Here is a 22,551-nt window from a genome sequence, read left to right on the forward strand (position 1 = left end):
TAAGGCTGAGTAGCATTCTACTGTGTAAATATACCACACCTTCTTTATTCATTTATCTATCAATGGACATTTAGGTAGTTTCCATATCTTGGCTATTGTAAATAATGCTGCAGTGAACATAGGGGTGCATATATCTTTTTGGAATAGTGATTTCATATTTTGGGGACAAATACCGAGAAATGAAAGAGCTGGGTCATGTGGTGGCTATATTCTTAATTTTTCCATAGTGGAAAAATTAACTGACTGAGCCACCCAAATGCCCCTCATTTAAAGCAATTATTGATTAGAATATACCTATTGCCATTTTGTTAATTGCTTTCCGGCTATTTTTGTAATTTCTTTCTGTTCCTTCTCTTTCTCTCTTCTCTTGTGGTTTGATGACTTTATTTAGTGTTCTAAGTTTCTCATTCCTTTCTCATTTTCTTTGTATTTTGCTTTGTGGTTGCTCTGAGGTTTACGTAAAATATCCCATTTGAATAATAGTCTTTTTAAAATTGACAGTAACTGAATTTAAACACATTTCAAAACTTTACTTTTTTCTGCCCCACTCCTGCTATTTATATTTTTGGTGACACACTTTACATCTTTTTGTTTTATACTTCCTTTAATTATTATAGTTTAGCTAATGTTACTGCTTTTGTCCTTTAACCTTCATGTTTGCTTTATATGTCAGTGACTCACTACCTTTGTTATATATTTACCTTTTCCAGTGAGATTTTTACTTCCATATGGTTTGTTATTATTAATTAGTGCCAATATTTTTCAGCATAATGAAATCCCTTTTACGTTTCTTTAGGGCCAGTGTAGTGGTGATGAACTTTAGTGTTTGCTTAACTGGAAAGCTATTAATCTCCCCTTAAATTCTGAATGATAATCTTGCCACCTAGAGAATTCTTGTTTGGAAGTGTTTTTTTTTTTTTTTTTTTTTTTTCCTTTCAGTTCTTTGAGTATCTCATGCCATTTCCTTCTGGCCTGTAAAGTTTCTGCTGAAAAATCTGATTGCCTAATGGGGTTTCCTGTGTATGTAACAAGTTGTTATTTTGTAACAAGGATTATTTAAAAAATTTTTTTAATGTTTATTTATTTTTGAGAGAGATAGAGAGAGACAGAGTGTGAGTGGGTGAGGAGCAGAGAGAGAGGGAGACACAGAATCTGAAGTAGGCTCCAGGCTCCGAGCTGTCAGCACAGAACCCCATGCAGGGCTTGAACTTATGAGCTGTGAGATCGTGACCTGAGCCAATGTCGATGCTTAACCAGTTGAGCCACTCAGGCACCCCTCTTTATCCTTAACTTTTATCATTAAAAAAATTTTTTTTTATTTAGAGAGAGAGTGCAAATGGGGGAGAGGGGCAGAGAGACAGACAGACAGAGAGAGAGAGAGAGAGAAAGAATCCTAAGCAGGCTCCACACTCAGCATGCACCCTGACGTGGGGCTCAATCCTACAACTGCAAGATCATGACCTGAGCCAAAAGCAAGAGTTGGATGCTCAACTGACTGAGCCACCCAGGTACCCTGGCTTTTTATCATTTTAATTATAATGTGTCTTGGTGTCGATATCTTTGGGTTCATCTTATTTGGACTTCTGTACTTTGTGCACATGGATATCTGATTCCTTCTTCAGACTAGGGAAGTTTTTAGCCTTTATTTCTTTAAATAATTTTTTCTGGCTCTTTCTCTCTCTTCTCCTTGTGGGATCCCTATAAACACTTTTTCCACATGATGTTGTCCCAAAGGTCCCTCATGATAGTTTGATTTTTCTTAATTCTGTTTTCATTTTGCTGCTTTGGGTGAGTTCCACTGCTTTTCTTCCAGCTCACTGATCTGTTCTTCTACTTCATCCAGTCTGCTGTTGAACCCCTCTAGTGTATTTTTCAGTTCAGTTATAACTTCTCTTTGGTACTTTCTTTTATTTTCTCTTTTTGTTGAAGTTTTCATTGTGTTCATCCATTCTTCTCCCAAGGTTGGTGAGCATCTTTATGACTGTTACTTTCATCTTTATGACTGTTACTTTATGACTGTTTACTTTATGACTATTGCACTTTTTATCAAGTAGATTGCTTATCTCTCTTTCATTTAGTTCTTTTTCTGAAGTTTTTTTCTTGTTCTTTTGTTTGGAACATATTCCTCTATCTCCTCATTTTGCCTAAGTCTCTTGTGTTTGTTTCTATGTATCAGATTATTCATCTGCATCTCACAGTCTTAAAGGAGTGGACTTGTCCCCAGAATTTCAGTCTCCTCCCATCACCAGAGCCAGACACTCAAGGGGTGTCTCTTATGTGTGCTCTGTGTGCCCTTCTGTTGTGGCAGGGCTGTGATTGTGGCACAGTGGTGGGTAGACTTGTCACTCAGTCTGGCTGTAGGACATGGCTATGACTGCTGTGATACCATGTTGGGGAAGTTGATCTTGCCATGCCATCATCTTGACCCCAACTTTATTTTTTAAGTTTATTTATTTATTTTGAGAGAGAGAGAGAGAGAGAGAGAGAGAGAGAGCATGTGAGCAGGGGAGGGGCAGAGAGAGAGGGAGAGAGAGAATTCCAAGCTCTGTGGTCTCAGCACAGAGCCTGACATGCGGCTCAATCCCACAAACTGTGAGATCCTGACCTGAGCTTAAATCAAGAGTCAGATGCTTAACCAACTGAGCCACCCAGGTGCCCTGAAACCAACTTTTAATATGATTTCTTGTTACAGGAATGTAAAGAGGTCTATGCTTTTTTCTCTCATCAATTGCTAGACAGTCTTCAAAAAGCTACACGGTTATCTTTGGACACAATGAAAAGAAGAATATTTGTTTCAAGGCAAGTTGAAAATATGCTAAATAAGTCTGGTAATGCTATCATAACATAATGCTAATATTACCTCTTATTTTGATAAATTTAAATTTAAAAATATAACATTTATGAAAAGACTATATTAAAATATATGTGTAATACTGTAAGAATAGTGATCAAATGAACAGTCATGTTCCTAACATCCAGGCCAAGACAAAGAACATTGAACACCAGCATTCCCCTTATCAGTCCTTTCTCTGCTCACCCAAATGTAGTAACCACTATTCTGAACTTCATACTTATTATTGTCTTGGTTTTCCTTATAGTTTCCCAAGTTTGTATCCCTAATCAAAGTATTTAATTTTGCCTGTATTTATGCTGTTGTCAGTGTGATGTTTTTGTGATTCATCTATGTTAATATAATTTATTTTCACTTAGGTATACTTGGAGTATACACAATCTGTTTATTCTCCTGGTGATGGTCATTTGGGTAGTTTCCAGCTTGAAATATTCTGAATAAAGCCAATGTAAACATTTTCATACCTGTCTCTTGCTACACTTGTTAAGAATGGAATAGTTGGGCCATGGGGTATGTGAATAGCTCATTTAACCATGCAGTGCCCAGCCTGAGAGTCCCCATGGCTCCTCATCCTTGCAGACAGTTGGTATTTTTCAATTAGAAAATTCTTGCCAAGAATGGGGCGTGAAATCTCATCTCACTAGGACTTAAATAATCATTTTCTTGGATACTGATGAGATTGAACATATTTTCATGGCTGTGAGCCATTTGTGCCTTCTTTTCCTTGAAGTTTCCTTTTTTTCTTTTGTCATGTCTTGTCTTGACTAGGCTTGGCTTCTTTCCTTCCTTCATTTCTTTATTTTTTGCCAGTTTTTTTCTATTGGATTGGACTTATTTATGGAAGTTCTCAATATATTACTTTGTTGATGATAATATAGCAGATATCTTCTCCCAGTTGTACCTGTCATTTCATTCTCTTTATGGTATCTTCTGCTGAGTTTAAAGTATTCATGTTTATCAATATTTTCTTGGAAACATTAAAATTCATTGATCCTTTCCTTGTGATTTTTATGTCTTTTAAAAGAAATCTTTCCTTACCTCATGACGTCTTCTAAAATTTTATACTTTTGTCTTCTATGTTTAGGGATTTAATCCACATGATATTGATTTTTGTGATTCTGTGAGGTAGGAGGCCAATGTATTTTTTCCCATAATTGTAAGTTAACCAAACAAAAGTTGTTGAAAAATTAACTTTTTTCTTTGAGGGGATTAAATTACATTGCATCTATAGATCAATTTGGAGAGAATTAGCATCCTTATAATATTGAGTCTTCCATCCAGAATCATGATTACCTCTCCATTTAAGTCTTCTTTACTATTTCTTAATGAAATTATATAATTCTCCGTGTAAAAGTCTTGCACATTTTTGTTAGATTTATTCATTGGCTAATCATGGCTGAATTTTAATTTAATCACACTGTTACAATCTCCCAATATGATTGTGAACTTGACAAATTTTCCTTCTGTTTTGTTCAGTTCTTGTTTTATGTGTTTTTTTTTTTTTTTTTTTTTTTAAATTTTTTTTATTTTTGGGACAGAGAGAGACAGAGCATGAACGGGGGAGGGGCAGAGAGAGAGGGAGACACAGTATCGGAAACAGGCTCCAGGCTCCGAGCCATCAGCCCAGAGCCTGACGCGGGGCTCGAACTCACGGACCGCGAGATCGTGACCTGGCTGAAGTCGGACGCTTAACCGACTGCGCCACCCAGGCGCCCCTTGTTTTATGTGTTTTAAGGCTATGCTGTTAGGTGCATTTATGTTAGTTAAATTTGCTTAAAGCACCTTATCTTTTATTTTTATTTTATTTCTTTATGCATATTAATTCTAATTCCTCTAATTCTTTTTAGTCTGTCATTAATTTTACCTTACCAGCTTTTTTGGTATATCACTTTTAGCCCTCTATTCAAACCTTACTGTGCAATTTTTTTGTTTTATTTCTTAAAAGCATCATATACCTGATTTTTAAATTCAATCTGATTATCTCTGCCTTTTAGTAGAGTTTAATTTGTTTATATTCATTGTAATTTTTTGATATAGTTACACTTATGACATTTCCTTTTGTGTCTTCTTTTTAGTGTCTGTTTTCTTTGGTTCGTTTCATTATCTGTTATTTTTGGGTCGGATCATATTTTCCTTTTATTTTCTTTACTATACTTCAGTTATTTAAGTAGTTACCCTTAAATTGTGAATACATGTATTTTGCTCCAGGTAAAAAAAAAAAAAAAAAAAAAGAAGTACTGTCTATGGTTTTTCAGTTTTCTAGTCTTATTTCTCACTACAAGGGCCTTGGCATGATTTACTCACTGAACAGTATCTACCTCATTATTGCTGCTTGATGTTTTAGTTTTGCCTTTTTTTGAACACGTAAAAATAATTTATTTACTGGCATATTGTAAAACACCTCCAGATTCTTGTGTATTTCTTATATCCCACTGGTTCCTTAGTCAGGGTATATGAGGGGTAAACGCTCTTATTCTTTATTTTAAGTCTGAGAAATGCCTTTTTTGCTCTCACAATTCCATGACAGTTTAGGTGGATAAAAAGTTTTTGTTTGTCTCTCAGCACTTTGAATGTATTTCATTTTTTTCTGACTTATAATGTGCGTGATGAGAAGTCTGCACTAAGTCTAACTAAAGATTGTTTTTTATCCTTGATGTTCTTCAGTTTTCTTTCTTTGTGTGGATTTGTCTTTATTTCATCCTGCTTTGTTCTCAGAGTGCACTTTCTATTTCAAGGTGTCTGGCATTCCTTAATCCTGGAAAATCCTCAGCAATTTCCTTTTCAGTTGTTCCTTCTGGGAAATTCCTTTCTTTCTCTTCTTACGGAACTTTAAGTAGTTGAATGTTGAATAGGTTGACCACATGATCTATTGTTCCAAACAGGATACTGTTTCAAGTGTAGGGGCACTACCCAGATGAAGTGTCAGGGCAGATTTAACCCGTCACTGTTCTGGGAACAATGGACATGCAGTCATCTCAAATCTTAGGGCTTTCAGTCTGTCCTCCCTGTCTCCTAACTACTCTGTCATATATTTTGTCTTTTTGCCTTTCTGGGCTACTTTATGAGCAAGTATCTCTCTTTCTAGTCTAAAGATCTCATCTCTCTCATCTTAAATATTTCAACTAATACTTTTTCTTATTTTCCAGGTATTGTATTATTTCTTTATTTCTAGTTTAGTAACTTATTATGTTGGGAGAAAATAACTTTCATTTATCTCTTTGAATATTATCAATTTACTTATTTTAGAGTTTGTTCTACTTCTATACATTGATTTTATCTGGAGTGTGTTTTTGTTTCAATTATTAATTCCTTTCATTCTCTTTCTTACTGTAAAACTTATTCATGCCTATTGGGATTTTAGTTTATAGAACTTCACTGAATGAAAGGTGTGTGTGTGTGTGTGTGTGTGTGTGTTATGTTTCTCTCTCCCACCCTGCCTCCCTATATAGGAGTTTTACTTTTGTCTCCCATGATCCTGGGAACCTTGATATAGACCCGAGTCTTATTTGTTCATGATATCTGCCCACTGAAGAGATACGGGGCATATGGCAGGTTCAGCCAGGGAGTACACAAGTGACCTGACTTAACTGCTTCCTGGGGATGCTATGGATTTGTTTCATCACCCCAGGCCCATATCTTCTGGAGATGTTATAGCTGCAGACAGTACGTTGATGGACTATGCTTTGTTTTTGCTTTGCCTCTATACAAGTGGAGGAGGATTACCTTAGCTTCTGGCTTTGAGTAGCAGGCCTGGCTGAGGCCCTATCTCACGTGGAGTGCTTTCAGTGCCTCAGAGTCCACAGGAGCCAACCTTCCACTGTCACTGCCTAATTCCTGACCAGACTCCTGGCCACGCTGTTTATGTGTTTCTGACCCATTTCTGATTCATGGACGTGCTAACCTTGCATTTGAGTATCTTCATGTCCTATATTTTCTATCCATGATTGTTACATATTTGGCACAAAGAGTGGTTTTGAAGTCTGAACTTGCTATGCCACGTTGACGTATAAGTCCTATAGCATTAAGTCATTTTTGAAAAGATACACATGAGCATGATACTGCAACCTCCTCCTTTGTCTAAAATGTCTTTTTCTGGGACGCCTGGGTGGCTCAGTCGGTTGAGCGTCCGACTTCAGCTCGGGTCACCATCTCGCGGCCCGCGAGTTCGAGCCCCGTGTTGGGCTCTGGGCTGATGGCTCGGAGCCTGGAGCCTGCTTCTGATTCTGTGTCTCCCTCTCTCTCTGCCCCTCCCCCGTTCATGCTCTGTCTCTCTCTGTCTCAAAAATAAATAAAAGTTTAAAAAAAAAAAAAATGTCTTTTTCTTACCCTAACACATGAATGCTGGTTAGGTCAGCTTGGATCACAATCTCTTTCTCTCACACTCTGTAAATATTGTTTTATTGGCTTCTTTTGTTCCCACTTTCAGATGAGGGTTCTGCTGTTAATCCAATTTTCTAAATAACACCCTGTTGTTTTGAGCTTATAGGATTTCTCCTGTTTTTCTGGAAATTCACAAATTGTATGTTTTTGTGTAGATAATTTTTCCCATTAATCCTGTCAGGCGCACAGGACTCTTTTCAATATGATAAAACAAGTCTCTTCTGAAGATGAGAGAAGGGCTGTGCTTTAATCAACCATATGTAAGATTCATGTGCTGGATCTAGGTAGTAAAGTGTCTCTCGGCTGAGTGACCCTCCGTAAGTTACTCAGCTTCTCCCTACCTTGGTTTCTTCATCTGTAAAATGCAAATAATAATCACAAGATCTGCCTCACATAGTTAATGTGAGCATGAAATGTGTGGATTCATGGAAAGTGCTTGGAAAAGTGCCTGGCGTACATTAAGCAGTCAATAAACATTACTTTTCTCTAATCTTTCCTTGCCTTTTCTTTAAGTAATATCTGTCTCTGTATTTTGCACCTGAAATTTTGGAGAATTCTTTAATCTCTAGTTTGTCAAATAAGTTACTGAATGATCTAGTGTGCTGTTCACTGCCTCTGTCACTTCAGCTGTTTGTTTATACTTTATAAAACTCCTTCTTGTTCTCAGATTGTGCTCTTTTAAATACAGTTTAGACTTGTTTTATTTTTGCATCTTGGATTTCAGAACGGGATTATGAATTAGAGGTCTTTTTCCCTTTGTTTGCTTGCTTTGGTTCGAAGAGTTCCTTCTAATAATATGTAATGTTGGGTCTTCACATTGAACTGTGGAAGCTTTGTGTTACTTATGATTTCCGCCCCCCCCCCCCATCTTTATAAAGGAAGGTGTAGTTTTTCAGTAATGACAGCATTTCCTGCTGTGGAGAGCAATGAGACATTTATTATAATTTTGTCTAGGGTGGGGACAGAGGTCAAGGCGGAGGGAGATCACCAATTTATAGCTCTGATGTGTGTTCTTCATTACTTGCACTTGTGTGTCTGTATGTCTGTACTTCTGCCTGAGCATGAGTATGTTGTTTACAAAAGCGGTTTTTGGAAGGCTTTGACCAGAAACCTCCTGTGTAATCTTGCAAAAAAGTGTATATATGAAAGTATAGGAAGGTATATGCTTTTTGTTGGTGATCTTGTCTGGCATCTGTTACAAGGCTGGGAACAGGCAGTGCTTTTAGTAAACGTTATTAAATGGTTATTACTGAGAGAGAGAGCAACATTAAAATATTAGAAAATGTATAGGAGACTAATATTTTACTTCAAATAACATTAACGTGTTTTCTTAGTTCTCTGAAATTTATGGTTTCATTATAAATAACTTTCTCCATGTAATTTGGTATTTTGAAAATGGTCTTTATTTTTAGGATTGAAAATGGTAGCATAATCAAGCTATTTATGAAACTTTAGGTTAGGTTTTATAAGTTCAATGTGTATCTTATTATAGCCAATATGGACGAAGGCGATCAGAAGATGTTATTTCCTTCATAAAAACTGAAGTGCATCTTGCGATTCCGAATGTGGTAAGTATAATTAATATTCAAGTTAATATAATGATATTCTGGTAACTTTTAAAGAAATATAGGACTACCACTGAACTTTCATTTAGAATAACCTCTCGGTTCTACATATTTTTTAAATGTTTATTTATTTATATTTGAGAGAGAGAGAGGGCGAGCGAGGGAGGGACAGAGAGAGAGGGAGAGAGAGAATTCTAAGCAGGCTTTGCGCTGACACAGGGTTCAATCTCACGGACTGTGAGATGATGACCTGAGACGAAATCAAGAGTCAGACGCTTAACTGACTGAGCCACCCAGGTACCCACTATGTATTTTTTGGTTTTACCCGAATATTTAACAAAAATCAGAATGTGATTTTTATCCATTATAAAATAATTACTCTGCGCAGTTCATGGTGTATTGAAGGATGGTGTAAGAGATGAGTTAAGCATCTCTGTTCAGCCATCAGTTAGCAAGTACTTGAAAAGCATTCTTGCTTTTTCTTTCTTCAAGCATCAAATTATCTAAATAGTCCATCTCAGAAGTCCACATCCCGACAGCAAACACACAGCTGTAAGGTAACCCAAAATGGCAGGATAGAAAGAAAGAGCCTATGCCCTGAGCACATGGACGCTGTGCCTTCTCCCGACACTTATTTTTACCACCGTCTCATGTCTCAGCTGCCAACTGGCATCTGGAACTCCGAGTCACACAGGATGATTGAGGTGCATTCTGTGATGAGCCATAGGATAAGGCCAGGCAGGAACCATCTGTGACTCATCTGTCGCCATCTACATCTACACAGCTTGGCCTCCTGGAGGACAGCTCCTTTGCCTGTTTGGCACAATTCAAAGAACTGAGGTCGGAACGTTGGCAGTATAGCTTCTTCAACCATTTTGCTTCATTGGTATCCAACACACAGTCCACCATTTATGGCCACATCCGGCCGCCCTCATGGGGAAAGTATGACAAGTACTATGCCTGACCTTTTAGCCTGAGGGAAATGATAGAATGGGAAAACTTCAGGATAGAGAAAGTCCACAGTCTACCCTCCTCTAATATCCCTCTCCTCAAAGCAGCCTTCCACTGGGCCAGCTGAGGCTGTCCCACCCAGTGGGGGATGGGCTGGTGAGAAACAGAGGGATGGATGGCATGTGCTGCCAGTACCAGGAATTCATTTATTCTCTCCATAGGTAATGGTTCCTAGTTTGGATGACATTCAACAAGCCATTAACCGTATGATCCAGCTAACCCTGGAAGTCAGCAGAGGAGTGGCTCACTGGGGGCAACAGCCGACCCGTCAAGTTAAGCCTGTCGTCACCAGTCCCAGCCGTACTACTGACCTGATGCATTTAAACACAACAAAACCAGCAAAGAAGGAAGAGAGTAAGAGTATTAAAGCACATCTCCAATGAATAGAATCTTAGAATTACAACAACTAGTAAATCATCTTTATGATTGTTCCTGGGTATGACAGCATATAGATTTTAAAAATTATAATTCCAGTGCAGTTAACATACAGTATTATATTAGTTTCAGTGTACAGTATAGTGATTCCACAATTCCATATATCACCCAGTGTTCATCAAGGTAAGTGTGCTCTTAATCTCCTTCACCTATTTCACCCAGCCCTTAAGCCACCTCCTCTCTGGTAACCATCTGTTTGTTCTTTATAGTTAAGAGTCTGTTCCTTGGTTTGTCTCTTTTTTTCTGTTTGTTTGCTTTGTTTCCTAAATTCCACATATGAATGAAATCATATTTTATTTGTCTTTTTCTGACTGGCTTGTTTCACTTAGCATTATACTCTCTAGATCCATCCATGTCATTGCAAATGACAAGATCCCATTCTTGTTTGTGGCTGTCATTTTTATCATGCTTATTTGTAAATTTTGCTTTAAAAGTAAAAAAATGAGTGTTCTCCATCTTCCATCATAAACATAACATACAGACATTTCCATCTATGTTTGGACATAGGGAACAAAGATTTTTATCATTGTTCCACTATCGTAATCTTAGATTCAGAGGAAAATTTCAACTAGGCTTAGTACGAATTCTACTTTCTGCATTGTAGTTGGACCAATGAATTTAGTTTGCCAAAACATGGTGCTTAGAAGTTCTGGGTCGTATGTTCCTTGTACCTGAAGTACATATAAGCTATTCCCTTAAGTAATCATGGGTGTGATATGACACTGACCCAAAGTTCCGTGGACATTTTTGGACACTTTCTTCTGTAGAAAGCCAAACTATTTTTGATAAGTAAAAATTGCATATATTTAGGGTATATGGTGTGATTTTTTTGATATATGTGTACATTGTGAAATGATTACCACAATCAAGACAATTAATATGTCCATCACCTCCTACAGTTACCATTTTTTTATGTGTATGTGTATGGTAAGAAGATTTGAAATTTACTCTCTTAGCAAATTTTGCGTATACATTAGTATTATCTGTGGGCACCATGCCATGCTGTACATTAAATTTTGCTTGTTTTCACATGTGCTGATGAAGTTGCCAATCTACTTTCATTAACCTAGGTCAGCTGAGGAGACTCATTTCGTTCTTTGGAAGTGTTCTGCTTTGACCTGCTACTGGGAACTAGAGGGAAGGAATTGTGGTCTAAAGGAAAAAGATTAGGCCACTGTCCTGGCCATATCCCTGCTGGATTCCATTACATGGCTCATAAACACAGCCCTGCCAGATGTCCTGATTACGATGAGACCTGTATTTTCCAGATCATAAGCAATAGACTCACCTGTGATCATCCCCCATGGCTTCCCCACAAAGGGCTTTTGTAGATTTGGAGGAAAGCTGAAGCCAGACTAGATTCAAACTGTCCAGCTTCTTATTTTCTGAGAACCTTTTTTAACATGGGCAATTAACATTCTTGCCTTTACAACTAGGTTTGTGTTTAGTACTCCGTTAAAAAAAATTCAACAATATATTGTTTAGAGATAACAATGTTGGTTTCTCTTCAAAGAAAATTCGGGATCCCGGTTACCTCTGGGAGTAAGGAAGGAATATGTAATTTTAGAGGACCTAGAGAGGACAACTGATATATTGTCACCATTCTCTCCTTAACCTAGGTGCTGAGAAAAAATTGAAATAATTTTTCTTCTTATTTAATACATGTTTTATATATGTCACGTTCTTCTTTAACTACTGTCTTATATGCTTCTATATATATGATATATTTTAGTCACCCATACACATCCTTTTATCACATAGGAATATGAAAGATTTTATGCTAATGATGTCTGTGGAAAAATTTAGAAGCATTTATTCCCATTTAAACTGAAGAATAAACAAGGAAGCCTGCTATCATTACTTTCATTCAATATTTTATTGAAGCAATCAGATGATAAAAAGAGATAATTGGAAAGGAAGACTAAGATTGTCCTTATCTAAAGATCATCCAACAAATCTAGAAATGACTATTAGAACTAATAGGTTCAGTAATGTTTTTGTGTAAGAGACCAACACACAAAAAGTGTTTCTACAATGGCTAATAATTCAACTAGAATGTAATAGCATTATATGCCAATTATATCTCAATAAAGCTGGACAGAATGTAATAGAAAAAAATAGTTTTTCAATAGCCACAAAACCATAAGGTACTTAATAAATAAATGTAAAAAATATTTGCACAGCATTTTTGGAGAAAATAATTATTATTGAATAGCATAATGGAAGATAGGAATAAACCTACAACCTGAAGAACTCAATTTTTTAATTTGCAAATTCAGTACAATTCCAATGAAATCACAACAGAACTTTTTCTATAATTTGTCAAATTAATTTTAATTACTTTTGCAAAATTATGTGGAAGTGCAAAAGCCAAAAATAGCTCAAAATATTTATGAAGAAAAACAGGGTAGGGGTCCTGTCCTGCCACATAGAAAGAAGTATTATTAAGCCAGACTAATTACGACAATTTCTTAATGGTCCAAGGATAGAGAATAGATTAATTAAATGGGACAGAGGGTGCAGGAACACTCATATGTATGAAAATTAGATATATAACACAGGTAGACTTACAAATCAGGGGGGAAAGAATGTGCTATTTATTTAATAAATGATACTAGGAACTTTTATCCATATGGAAAAACTTAAATTACATCACAAAAGTATCTCAAGGGGTGCCTGGGGAGCTCAGTTGGTTAAGTGTCCAATTCTTGATTTCAGCTCAAGTCATGATCTCATGGTTCATGGGGTAGAGGCCCATGTTGGGCTCTGTGCTGGCAGTGGGAAGCTTGCTTGGGATTCTCTCTCTTTCTCTCTGTGTCTCTCTCTGCCCTTCCCTCACTCATGCTTGCTCTGTCTCTCTCTCTCAAAATAAACAAACAATAAACAATAAAAGTATCTTAAATTCATATCCATTATTCTATATTCTATAACACTGTTAAAAATATACGTATTCTATTACACTGTTGGAGTCAAACATAACACCATATATTTATGACATTAGGGTAGGGAAAAATTCTTGAGACCTACAAAGCTCAAACTACAGAAGAAAATATGTTTAAATTTGACTTCTTTATATTTAAAAACATTCTTTAAAGGATCCTTACTTTTAATGACAATGCTGGAACCCTTACCCAAATGTTAGCAAATTGAATTCAGAAACATATAAAAAGGAGGCTATATTATAACCAAAAGAGGTTTATCCCAGAAATACAAGATTTTTAGAAAATACATCCTGTTAATAGAATAAAGGACAAAATCACATGATTACCTCAGCAGACACAGAGAAAGAATTTGTCAAAATCTACCTCTTTCATGTTAAACTTAAAAGTGTGGGGATAGAATTGAACTTCTTCAACCTGATAAAGGGAAGCTATGAAAAACTTAGAGCCAACATCATACTTAATGGTGAAAGACTAAATTATTTCCCCCTAAGATCAGGAGCAAGTTAAGAAAGCTGGCTTTCCCTACATCTATTCAACATTATACTGGAGATTCAATCCCGTGGATTTAATAAGAAATTAAAGATATACAGATTAGAAAGGAAGAAGCAAAACTGACTTTATTTAACATATAACATTATCTTGTATGTAAAAACATCCTCGGGAATACATGCACATACAAAACTGTTAGAATTAATAAATGAGTTCAGCGAGTATGCAGGATATAAGGTCGACATACAAAGCTCAATTGTATTTCTAACTACTTGGAATGAACAATCTGAAAATGAAATTAAGAAGACAATTTCATTCATAATACTATCGTAGAGAATAAATTTAACTGAAGAAGTGTAGGGGCCTGTACATCGGAAGCTACAAAACATTGCTGAAAGGTAACACCATGTTCATGGATTGGAGGAAGACTCAGTACTGCTAAGATAGCCATTCTACCAAATTGATCTATAGATTTGGTGGACTTTCTATCAAAATTTAGAAAGCTGTTTTGCAGAAATTGAGTTGATCCTAAAATTTGAATAAGAAATAGGGAAATGCGAGGAACTATAATAGCCAAAATTAGTTTGAAAAAGGATAATAGAGCTGGAATACTTGATTTCAAAACATACTACAGAGTTATAATAATCAAAGCCGTGCAGTATTGGCCTAAAGATAGGCATGTAGATCAGTGGGACAGACTAGGCAATCCAGAAATAAACTTTAGAGTCAGCTGACTTTCTGAAAGGATATGAAGTAAAAAAATGGGACAGGTGATTGTCTCTTCAACACACAGTGCTGGAACAATTAGATATACATATGCAAAAAAAAAAATGAAGTTGGACTCTTAAACCATGCAAACGAATTAACTCAAAGTCAATTATACAAGGACTAAAGCTATAAAAATTTCTTTAGAAAGAAATTTAAAAATTTTAAGAAATTAGTGATTTGGGGTTATATAAAAATTTCTCAGGTATGACAGCAAAAACATGATCATGACAAGGAGAATGGACAAACTGGACTTCAGTCAAAGTAAAAATGGTCGCTCTTCAAAAGACACCATTCAAAACATTAAAAAGGGAAGCCATATATTTGGAGAAAATATTTGCAATGCATACATCTGGCATAAAGTACTCGTATTCAGAATATATAAAAAACTCAAGCTGAATAATAAGACTATCTCCCTCCCCAAATGGTCAGAAGATTAGTTCAACAAAGAAGATGCATGAATGGCTAAAAAACACATGAAAAGAAGCTCAACTCCGTTAGTATTAGGGAAATACACATTAAAACTATGATGATCTACCACAGCACACCTATTAGAATGGATAAAAATTTTTAATAATCTTCAATACCAATTGTTGATAAAGAGCCTGAAACTTTAAGGCATCGCTGGTGGGAATGTATATAAAGGTACAGCCACTTTGGAACCAGTTTGGCACGTCCTTAAAAAGTTGAACATACCTGTACCATTTGGCTCAGGAATTCCACCCCTAGGAATTTATCCAAGACAAATGAAATCATATGTCTGTGTAAAGATGTGAATGTTTATGCTGCATTATTTGTTAATAGCTTCAAATTGCTAGCAAACCAGATGTCTAAAAACTGATCAATAGGTAAACAAAATGAGGTATATCTACACAGTGGGATGCTTCTGTGCGATAAAAGGGAAACAACTACCAGGACATGCAACATTAGTTACTTAGTTAATTCAGCCAAATACCGTGTACTTTCTTTTGCTATAATTTTGATTAAAATTAAAACAAAAGAACAAATGAGTGACGTGGTCTTAGAGGGGACTGGCAAATTCACCAGGGATGCCCTTTTTAGAGATGCTTCTGAGCTTCAGCTAATTATTGCCATGCAAGAACATGGACCCTGTACTACCAGATTAAATCTTTAAAAAATTTTTTTTAACGTTTATTCATTTTTGAGAGACAGAGACTGAGCATGAGTGGGGTAGGGAGCATGAGCGGGGTAGGGGCAGACACAAACACACACACACACATGCACGCACGCACACATGCACACACAGAATCCACAGCAGGCTTCAGGCTCTGAGATGTCAGCATAGAGCCCAATGTGGGGCTTGAACCCACAAATTGTGAGATCATGACCTGAGCTGAAGTCAGATGCTCAACTGACCAAGCCCCCCAGGCACCCCCCAGATTAAACCTTTTTAATTTTTTTTTGCATATATTTATTTTTGAGAGACAGAGACAGCATGAGCAGGGGACGGGCAGAGAGGGAGACACAGAATCAGAAGCAGGCTCCAGGCTCTGAGCTGTCAGCACAGAGCCTGATGCGGGGCTCGAACCCATGAACCGTGAGATCATGACCTGAGCCAGAGTCGGACGCTTAACCAACTGAGACACTCAGGCGCCCCAAGATTAAACCTTTTTAAAAGAGAAGTTGAAAATCTGGAATTGCACATGAAATATCATGATTTTTAATTGTTCACAACTGTTTTGAAAAAGTAAGGCATTATTTGGACCAAATAAAAGTATTTGTATAGTCTCTGTCTGATGGGGAATACTTGACAATTTTGATCAAGGCAGTGACATGATCAGATTTTGGCAAGAGATGTTTATGGTAGTGGCTAATAGTGATTGCATGATCTCTATATACCGGATGCTGAGCTGAGGACAAACATAAATTGTCTCATTTAATCCTCACAAGTATTTCCATGAAGACTGGAAAGATTGCAGCTGCTCTGGAAAAGTGTGGAGGTTCCTCAAAAAATTAAAAATAGATCTACCCTATGACCCCGCAATAGCACTGCTAGGAATTTACCCAAGGGATACAGGAGTGCTGATGCATAGGGACACTTGTACCCCAGTGTTTATAGCAGCACTTTCAACAATGGCCAAATTATGGAAAGAGCCTAAATGTCCATCAACTGATGAATGGATAAAGAAGTTGTGGTTTATATATACAATGGAATACTACTTGGCAATCAGAAAGAATGAAATAAGGCCTTTAGTGGCAACGTGGATGGAACTGGAGAGTGTTATGCTAAGTGAAATAAGTCATACAGAGACAGGTACCATATGTTTTCACTCTTACGTGGATCCTGAGACACTTAACAGAAGACCATGGGGGAGAGGAAGGAGAAAAAAAAGAGAGGAAGCGAGGCAAACCATAAGAGACTCTTAAAAACTGAGAATAAACTGAAGGTTGATGGGGGGTGGGAGGGAGGGGAAAGTGGGTGATGGGCATTGAGGAGGGCACCTGTTGGGATGAGCACTGGGTGTTGTATGGAAACCAATTTGACAAAAAATTTCATATTAAAAAAAAACTGGCCAAAGGTTATATGGGTAATAAGTATGGTGCATCTCTTTTAACCACCATACTGTTCTATAGAGCAACAATTGTAGCTCTTTTGACCTTTCTTTCCTTGAAGGACTTATGCGGCGGTGGGGTGGGGATGTTTAATCAGTGTCTTTAAGTTCTGTTCTCTGAAAGTAATTTTCCCACATTAAAGAAATCTAGGCCTCAAAATCTGACACAGTGGTTTAGGCAAGCCATAGGAGACTCATAAATACAGAGAACAAACTGAGGGCTGCTGGAGGGGTGTTGGATGGGGGGATGGGTTTAGTGGGTGATGGGCATTAAGGAGGGCACTGTTCGGGATGAGGACTGGGTGGTGTTATATGCAAGTGATGAATCACGGGAATCTACTCCTGAAGCCAAGACTACACTGTATGTCAACTAACTTGAATTTAAATAATAATAATAATAAAAGAAAATCCAGCTTGAAAGAAGTCTGTAAATATTAAAATTGATAATATTTGAAGTTGCATATAGAAGTTATCTCTATAAAACCATCTGTTTTCAGAGTCTGTGGAAGAAGTAATTACTGCAAGAAAGCTGAAGAATTTTTATCCAGGGGTAGCGGAGCACAAGGATATTTCCAAATTGGTCCTCCTCCTTTCTTCCTCTGTGAATTCTCTACGGAAGGTGGCTCATGAGGCCTTGCAGGACTTTCAAAAGTACAAGATGCTCTGGACAGAGGACCGAGACGTGAAAGTGAAGGTGTATTTTGGCTACTTGTGATGCGGTTTGGGTTTGAACTGTTTATATCTAACGTGTGTGAGAGAAGCAGGAAAGTATCAGAATGATGACAGGAACTCATGAGCAGAGGTCAAGAACCTGAAAAGGCCAAGCATCTAACATAGTGGATTTTGTGCCGTACTCACAGTGACACTCTGAGGCAACTGAGGGTAATGAGGCTCAGGCAGGTTTCATTTAATTTGTGTAAACAGTTGGGTACCAGTTATGTTCCAGACATTCAGAGGCTGGGTATTCAAGGGCGTGTCACGCTTACATAGATTCAACTGTATTTTTGGTTAGAGACTTAAGGACACATGAATAACTCAGTTAGTTGTTCATGGTAGACTATGAAATTCCCTCACTTGGCCTCATCTCCTCATCTTCTGGTACTACCAGTTCATCCCTCTCTTTACTGAGCTACTGGCCTGACATGCAAATGGAAAAATATATAAGGAAAAAAAAAAGAAAGAAAAAGAAAAAAAAAGAAAAAGCAGTGTGAAATTTATACTGTCCAAAAGTTAAAGAAAACATTGTTTCCTGTTTCCTTACTACAGGAGTTTTTGGCTAACAACCCCTCTCTGACTGAAATCAGATCAGAAATTCTACACTTTGCTACTTTTGAACAGGAGATTGATGAGTTGAAGCCTATTGTTGTTGTAGGAGCACTTGAACTGCATACAGGTATTTTTAAAATGTGATGTAAAGTGTCTGTATTTTCATATGAAATGTTACGTTATGTAGAAAGCAGTTACTAAGCTACCTTTCATATACATATATGGTATACATATATACATGCATATATGTTATATATAATATGTATGTTATATAATATATTATTATATATTCTTTGTACATAATATACAAGGGTGGCTTAATACAATCAATACACTGCCCAAGTCCTCAATTGGCAAACAACTAAACTACACGTGAAACACTTTTTGGGGTTACTATGAGGAGGGAGTTGTATACATGAGATAGGAAGGAGTCAGACAGTTTGAGGTTTCCTGAGAAGCTAATCCACTTGGGATTAGAATATCACAGGATGATGAGACAGCCATTCAATATCTGAAATACAAAACCCAAGCTAATTTTACTGACTACAAGACTAAGGGAGAGCTGTGCTGCTCAGGCACAGTGTTCTCCACAGAGCACACTGCCCCATCTCATATAGGGTGTCTGGGCGGCATGGAGCTCAAGCACTATGGGTGTAGATAGGTTAACATCACCTGTAGAAGGATGCTTACTCGGGTGAGACTGTTGTTGATGGGTTGGTGCTCGGAGGTGGGCTTATTGAATATGTTCTTTCTGATTGGTTGACATTCAGAAGGGAGGGGCTGGTGCTGATTGGTTGGCAAAAGCATGGGAATTGAGGTCTGTTGGTCTGCGATTTGGGTTTAAAACTGGGTTGTGGTGGCTCCTTATTGCCATGGTTACAGAGATACAATCAATCTTGCTTGAAGTTTGTGAGAAGATTTTATTCTCAGGAGATATTTGAATGACCTATTTTACAACAACTATCCATTGTAAGTAGATTTGCAGGTCTATCCTTAAGGAGTAAGTGTAACTGACTCTCAAATTTGACTATCAAGGTTACCTGACCTCTTTGACTGCTGTCTCTTCTGCTGATGATGATAATGACAGTGCCCGCCTCATGAACTACTTTATATGAGACACTTGACATAGTACTTGACAAGTAGTTGAGTTCAATAAATATTAAATGCTATTATTATATCTATCAAGAAGGTATTTAATTTGGGGAAGAATCACAAGCACTTGGAGGGGATATTCAGTTAGAAACCAGAAACTATACCTCAGGGGCAATCATTCCAAGAACTGTAGACTTTTGGAAAATTAATTTGCCTATTATTATTACTATCACTTAAACTTCCCATTTGTTTTCTCATAGTGGTTAGTGCTGTGATTCCTCATACACAAATCAACTCTAGCGCAGTGTGAGAGTTGGCTGGTGGCTTGATTTTTGAGAAAGGAAACTGAAAAATGGAATAGGTGGCAACAGTTCTGAAGAAAGGGGAAGGAGGGCTGAATGCTTGGGGCCTGAGGAAAAGGAGAAGAGAGGTCCATGAGGTGCAGACCTCATGAGATAAGATCTCACAGCTTCAACCCACAGGTTGACTGTGCGTCTCTTTTCAGGCTGCTGTCTCCTCAGCTCCCTAGTCCTCTCAGTCTGTTGGGAATTGCAGGGGAAGCGATCATGTTTCAAGCATGGCAGGGCTGGGGGTTTGAGAGATACCAAGAGAGGAAAAGAGGAATGTGTGAGGATTGTTAAAATAGAGTTGACTTTAGAACTGCTTTGTTTTCAAGGAACAGAAACCTGTCTGAGCTTTTTTATGAGAAAACTGTATATCCCAGAATCCAAGAGGCAACTGGGCCTTAGGTATGAACCAGAACTGGGGACAGTACAGGAAGCTGAGGAAATCCACTCTCTCTGCCTCTCATTTCTTCTTCCCTCTGTGCATGACTTTTTCTGCTTCCCAGACCACATGGTTCCCCCTCAAGTCTCATTCCAAACAAGAAAGGGATTCTGAATGTCAGATAAAAGGTCAGAATTGACTGGGACAATCAGGTCCAGGTACAAGGTCAGGTTATACACATTCTCTAATATGTGGATGAGGTAGAGAGTGGAATAATGGGAAAACGAGGACAAGTTTGGCAGACAAAAGAATATATTACACTCCACTTTTTGGGGTTACCTAGAAGAATATGGAGGACTGAATGAGGGCTGCTAACGGGATGACCAGAAACAGAGCAAAGTTCACCTTGGGCAGTGCTAGAACTAATTTCGAAAATTCCTCTCCATAGACTCTAGTGTCCTTCTCATGTACAGCTTAACATACTCTATAGGGAGAGGAATTGCATCTTCAAAATGTAGTAACTTTATAGCACATTTAATTTAGACTACATTTCAAGTGTTCAGTAACCACATGTCTCTAGTGATCATCAAATAGGGCAGTACAGTGATGGATGCTCAGATTAGACATGAAGTAAATAGTTTCAGTATGTCAGTTGTATTCTGATCTTTTTTCCTCTTCTCCAGGGCCAATGAAATTGGCCTTATCAATTGAGGCTAAAGCATGGAAGATGTTACTCTGTCGATATTTGAATGAAGAATACAAAAAGAAAATGTCAGACATGATAGCATTCATCAATGAATACTTGAAAAAGTTATCTAGACCTATCCGTGATTTAGATGATGTCAGATTTGCAATGGAAGCCTTAGCATGTATCCGTGATAATGAAATTCAAATGGACATGACTTTGGGACCAATTGAAGTAAGAAATGATTGCATTTTTTTTCTTTCTTGAGATGCTTTTCAAAAAAAGAGAGAGGGGTACCTGAGGGGCTCAGTTGGTTAAGTGTCTGACTTCAGCTCAGGTCATGATCTTGTGGCTTGTGAGTTCGAGACTTGTATCAGACTCTGTGCTGACAGCTCAAAACATGGAGCCTGCTTTGGATCCTGTGTGTCCCTCTCTCTGCCCCTCCCCTGCTCGCACTCTGTCTCCCTATCTGTCTCAAAAATAAATAAACATTTAAAAAATTATTAAAAAATTTAAGAAGACACAAACACACACACATACACACACACACACACGAAAATTGATCCTGTTAACATACTTCATCTATTTTATGGCATAGTCTGCCTCTTTCTCCTTTCTGATTTGATGTCGTTGGAGGGATTTTGACAATTATCAACAGTGAACAGTATACAAAGGAATACTGATATTTAATAATGTTGAATTGGTCTAGACAGTGTTCAGTTTTTTATGGTAACACCAACATTTTACAGAAATGAATGGTTTTGTGCTTTCATATCAGTCCTGACATGGTAGCCAAGTTCCCCAAATATCTTTAGCTTTCTTTAGAAACCACATACAGGTCTCACTCCTGATCAATGGCATACTCAGGGCAGCATGGTGGGAGCAGTACACTTAGGCTCAATAGTAAACTGTTGGAACTAAGATCAGAAATATTTTTAGGGTAGAGTACTGTATTAGTTTCCTACTGCAGCTATAACAAATTACCATAAACTTAATGGCTTAAAACAACATAAATGTATTATTTTATAGTTCTACAGATCCTAAGTCTGAAAATGGATTTTATGGGGCTAAAATCAAGATGTCAGCAGAGCTGTATTCTTTCTGGAGGCTCTTAGGGAGGGGGGATTCCATTCCTTGCCTTTTCTAGCTCCTAGAGGCCACCTCTATTCCTTGGCTCACAGCCCCTTCCAGCAGTGGTGTCACTCCTGCCCCTGCTTCAGCTTCACATCTCTGATTCTACTCTCCGGCCTCCCTCTTTCCCTTATATGGACCTTTGTGATTACATGGGGCCCACCCAGTTTATCCAGCATAATCTGCCCATCTCAAGTTTTTTAAACATAATCACATCTGCAAATTTCCTTTTGCCGTGTAAAGTAACATAGTCATAGGTTGTGGAGATTAGGATGCAGACAACACTGGAGAGGCCATTATTTTGTGTACTACAAGTATTTTATGACTCATATTTAAATTCCTGGCTCATACTGATAATAAAAAATCAGAGTCTTAGTTTATTTTATGACTCTTTTAAAAAAAAATTCTCTAAATTAAATCTAAATTTAAATTTAAATTCAAATTCTGTAAGGAACATTCTCCCTTATTCCTCCAAATACCTGCGACATTGGCATTCTCACTGCCTCTGTTTGGTATGCCGGTGCTCATAGTCGAGTATTGCCTTCTAAAAACCATTTAGTGTTTATACTCTCTGGTAGCTAATGCACTTCATATCTTTAATACCTCTTTAAATCTTAGTGCTTGGGAATTTTTGATGCCT

The 22,551-nt window shown here is 37.5% G+C and overlaps 1 protein-coding gene across 7 annotated transcripts in view; it reads left to right on the forward strand.

The window, feature by feature from the left end:
* Positions 1-22,551, forward strand: part of DNAH8 (dynein axonemal heavy chain 8) — a 333,661-nt gene that overhangs the window by 91,701 nt on the left and 219,409 nt on the right. For all 7 annotated transcript variants that reach the window (XM_042938633.1, XM_042938632.1, XM_042938634.1 and 4 more), the window contains exons 25-30: positions 2,693-2,799; positions 8,724-8,799; positions 9,969-10,161; positions 17,509-17,705; positions 18,278-18,404; positions 20,779-21,014. In XM_042938633.1, coding sequence (XP_042794567.1) covers positions 2,693-2,799; positions 8,724-8,799; positions 9,969-10,161; positions 17,509-17,705; positions 18,278-18,404; positions 20,779-21,014 — 936 coding nt within the window. The remainder of the gene's footprint in view (positions 1-2,692; positions 2,800-8,723; positions 8,800-9,968; positions 10,162-17,508; positions 17,706-18,277; positions 18,405-20,778; positions 21,015-22,551) is intronic.

The sequence above is a fragment of the Panthera leo genome, chromosome B2 (assembly GCF_018350215.1).
Source record: "Panthera leo isolate Ple1 chromosome B2, P.leo_Ple1_pat1.1, whole genome shotgun sequence".
NCBI classification, from domain to species: domain Eukaryota; kingdom Metazoa; phylum Chordata; class Mammalia; order Carnivora; family Felidae; genus Panthera; species Panthera leo.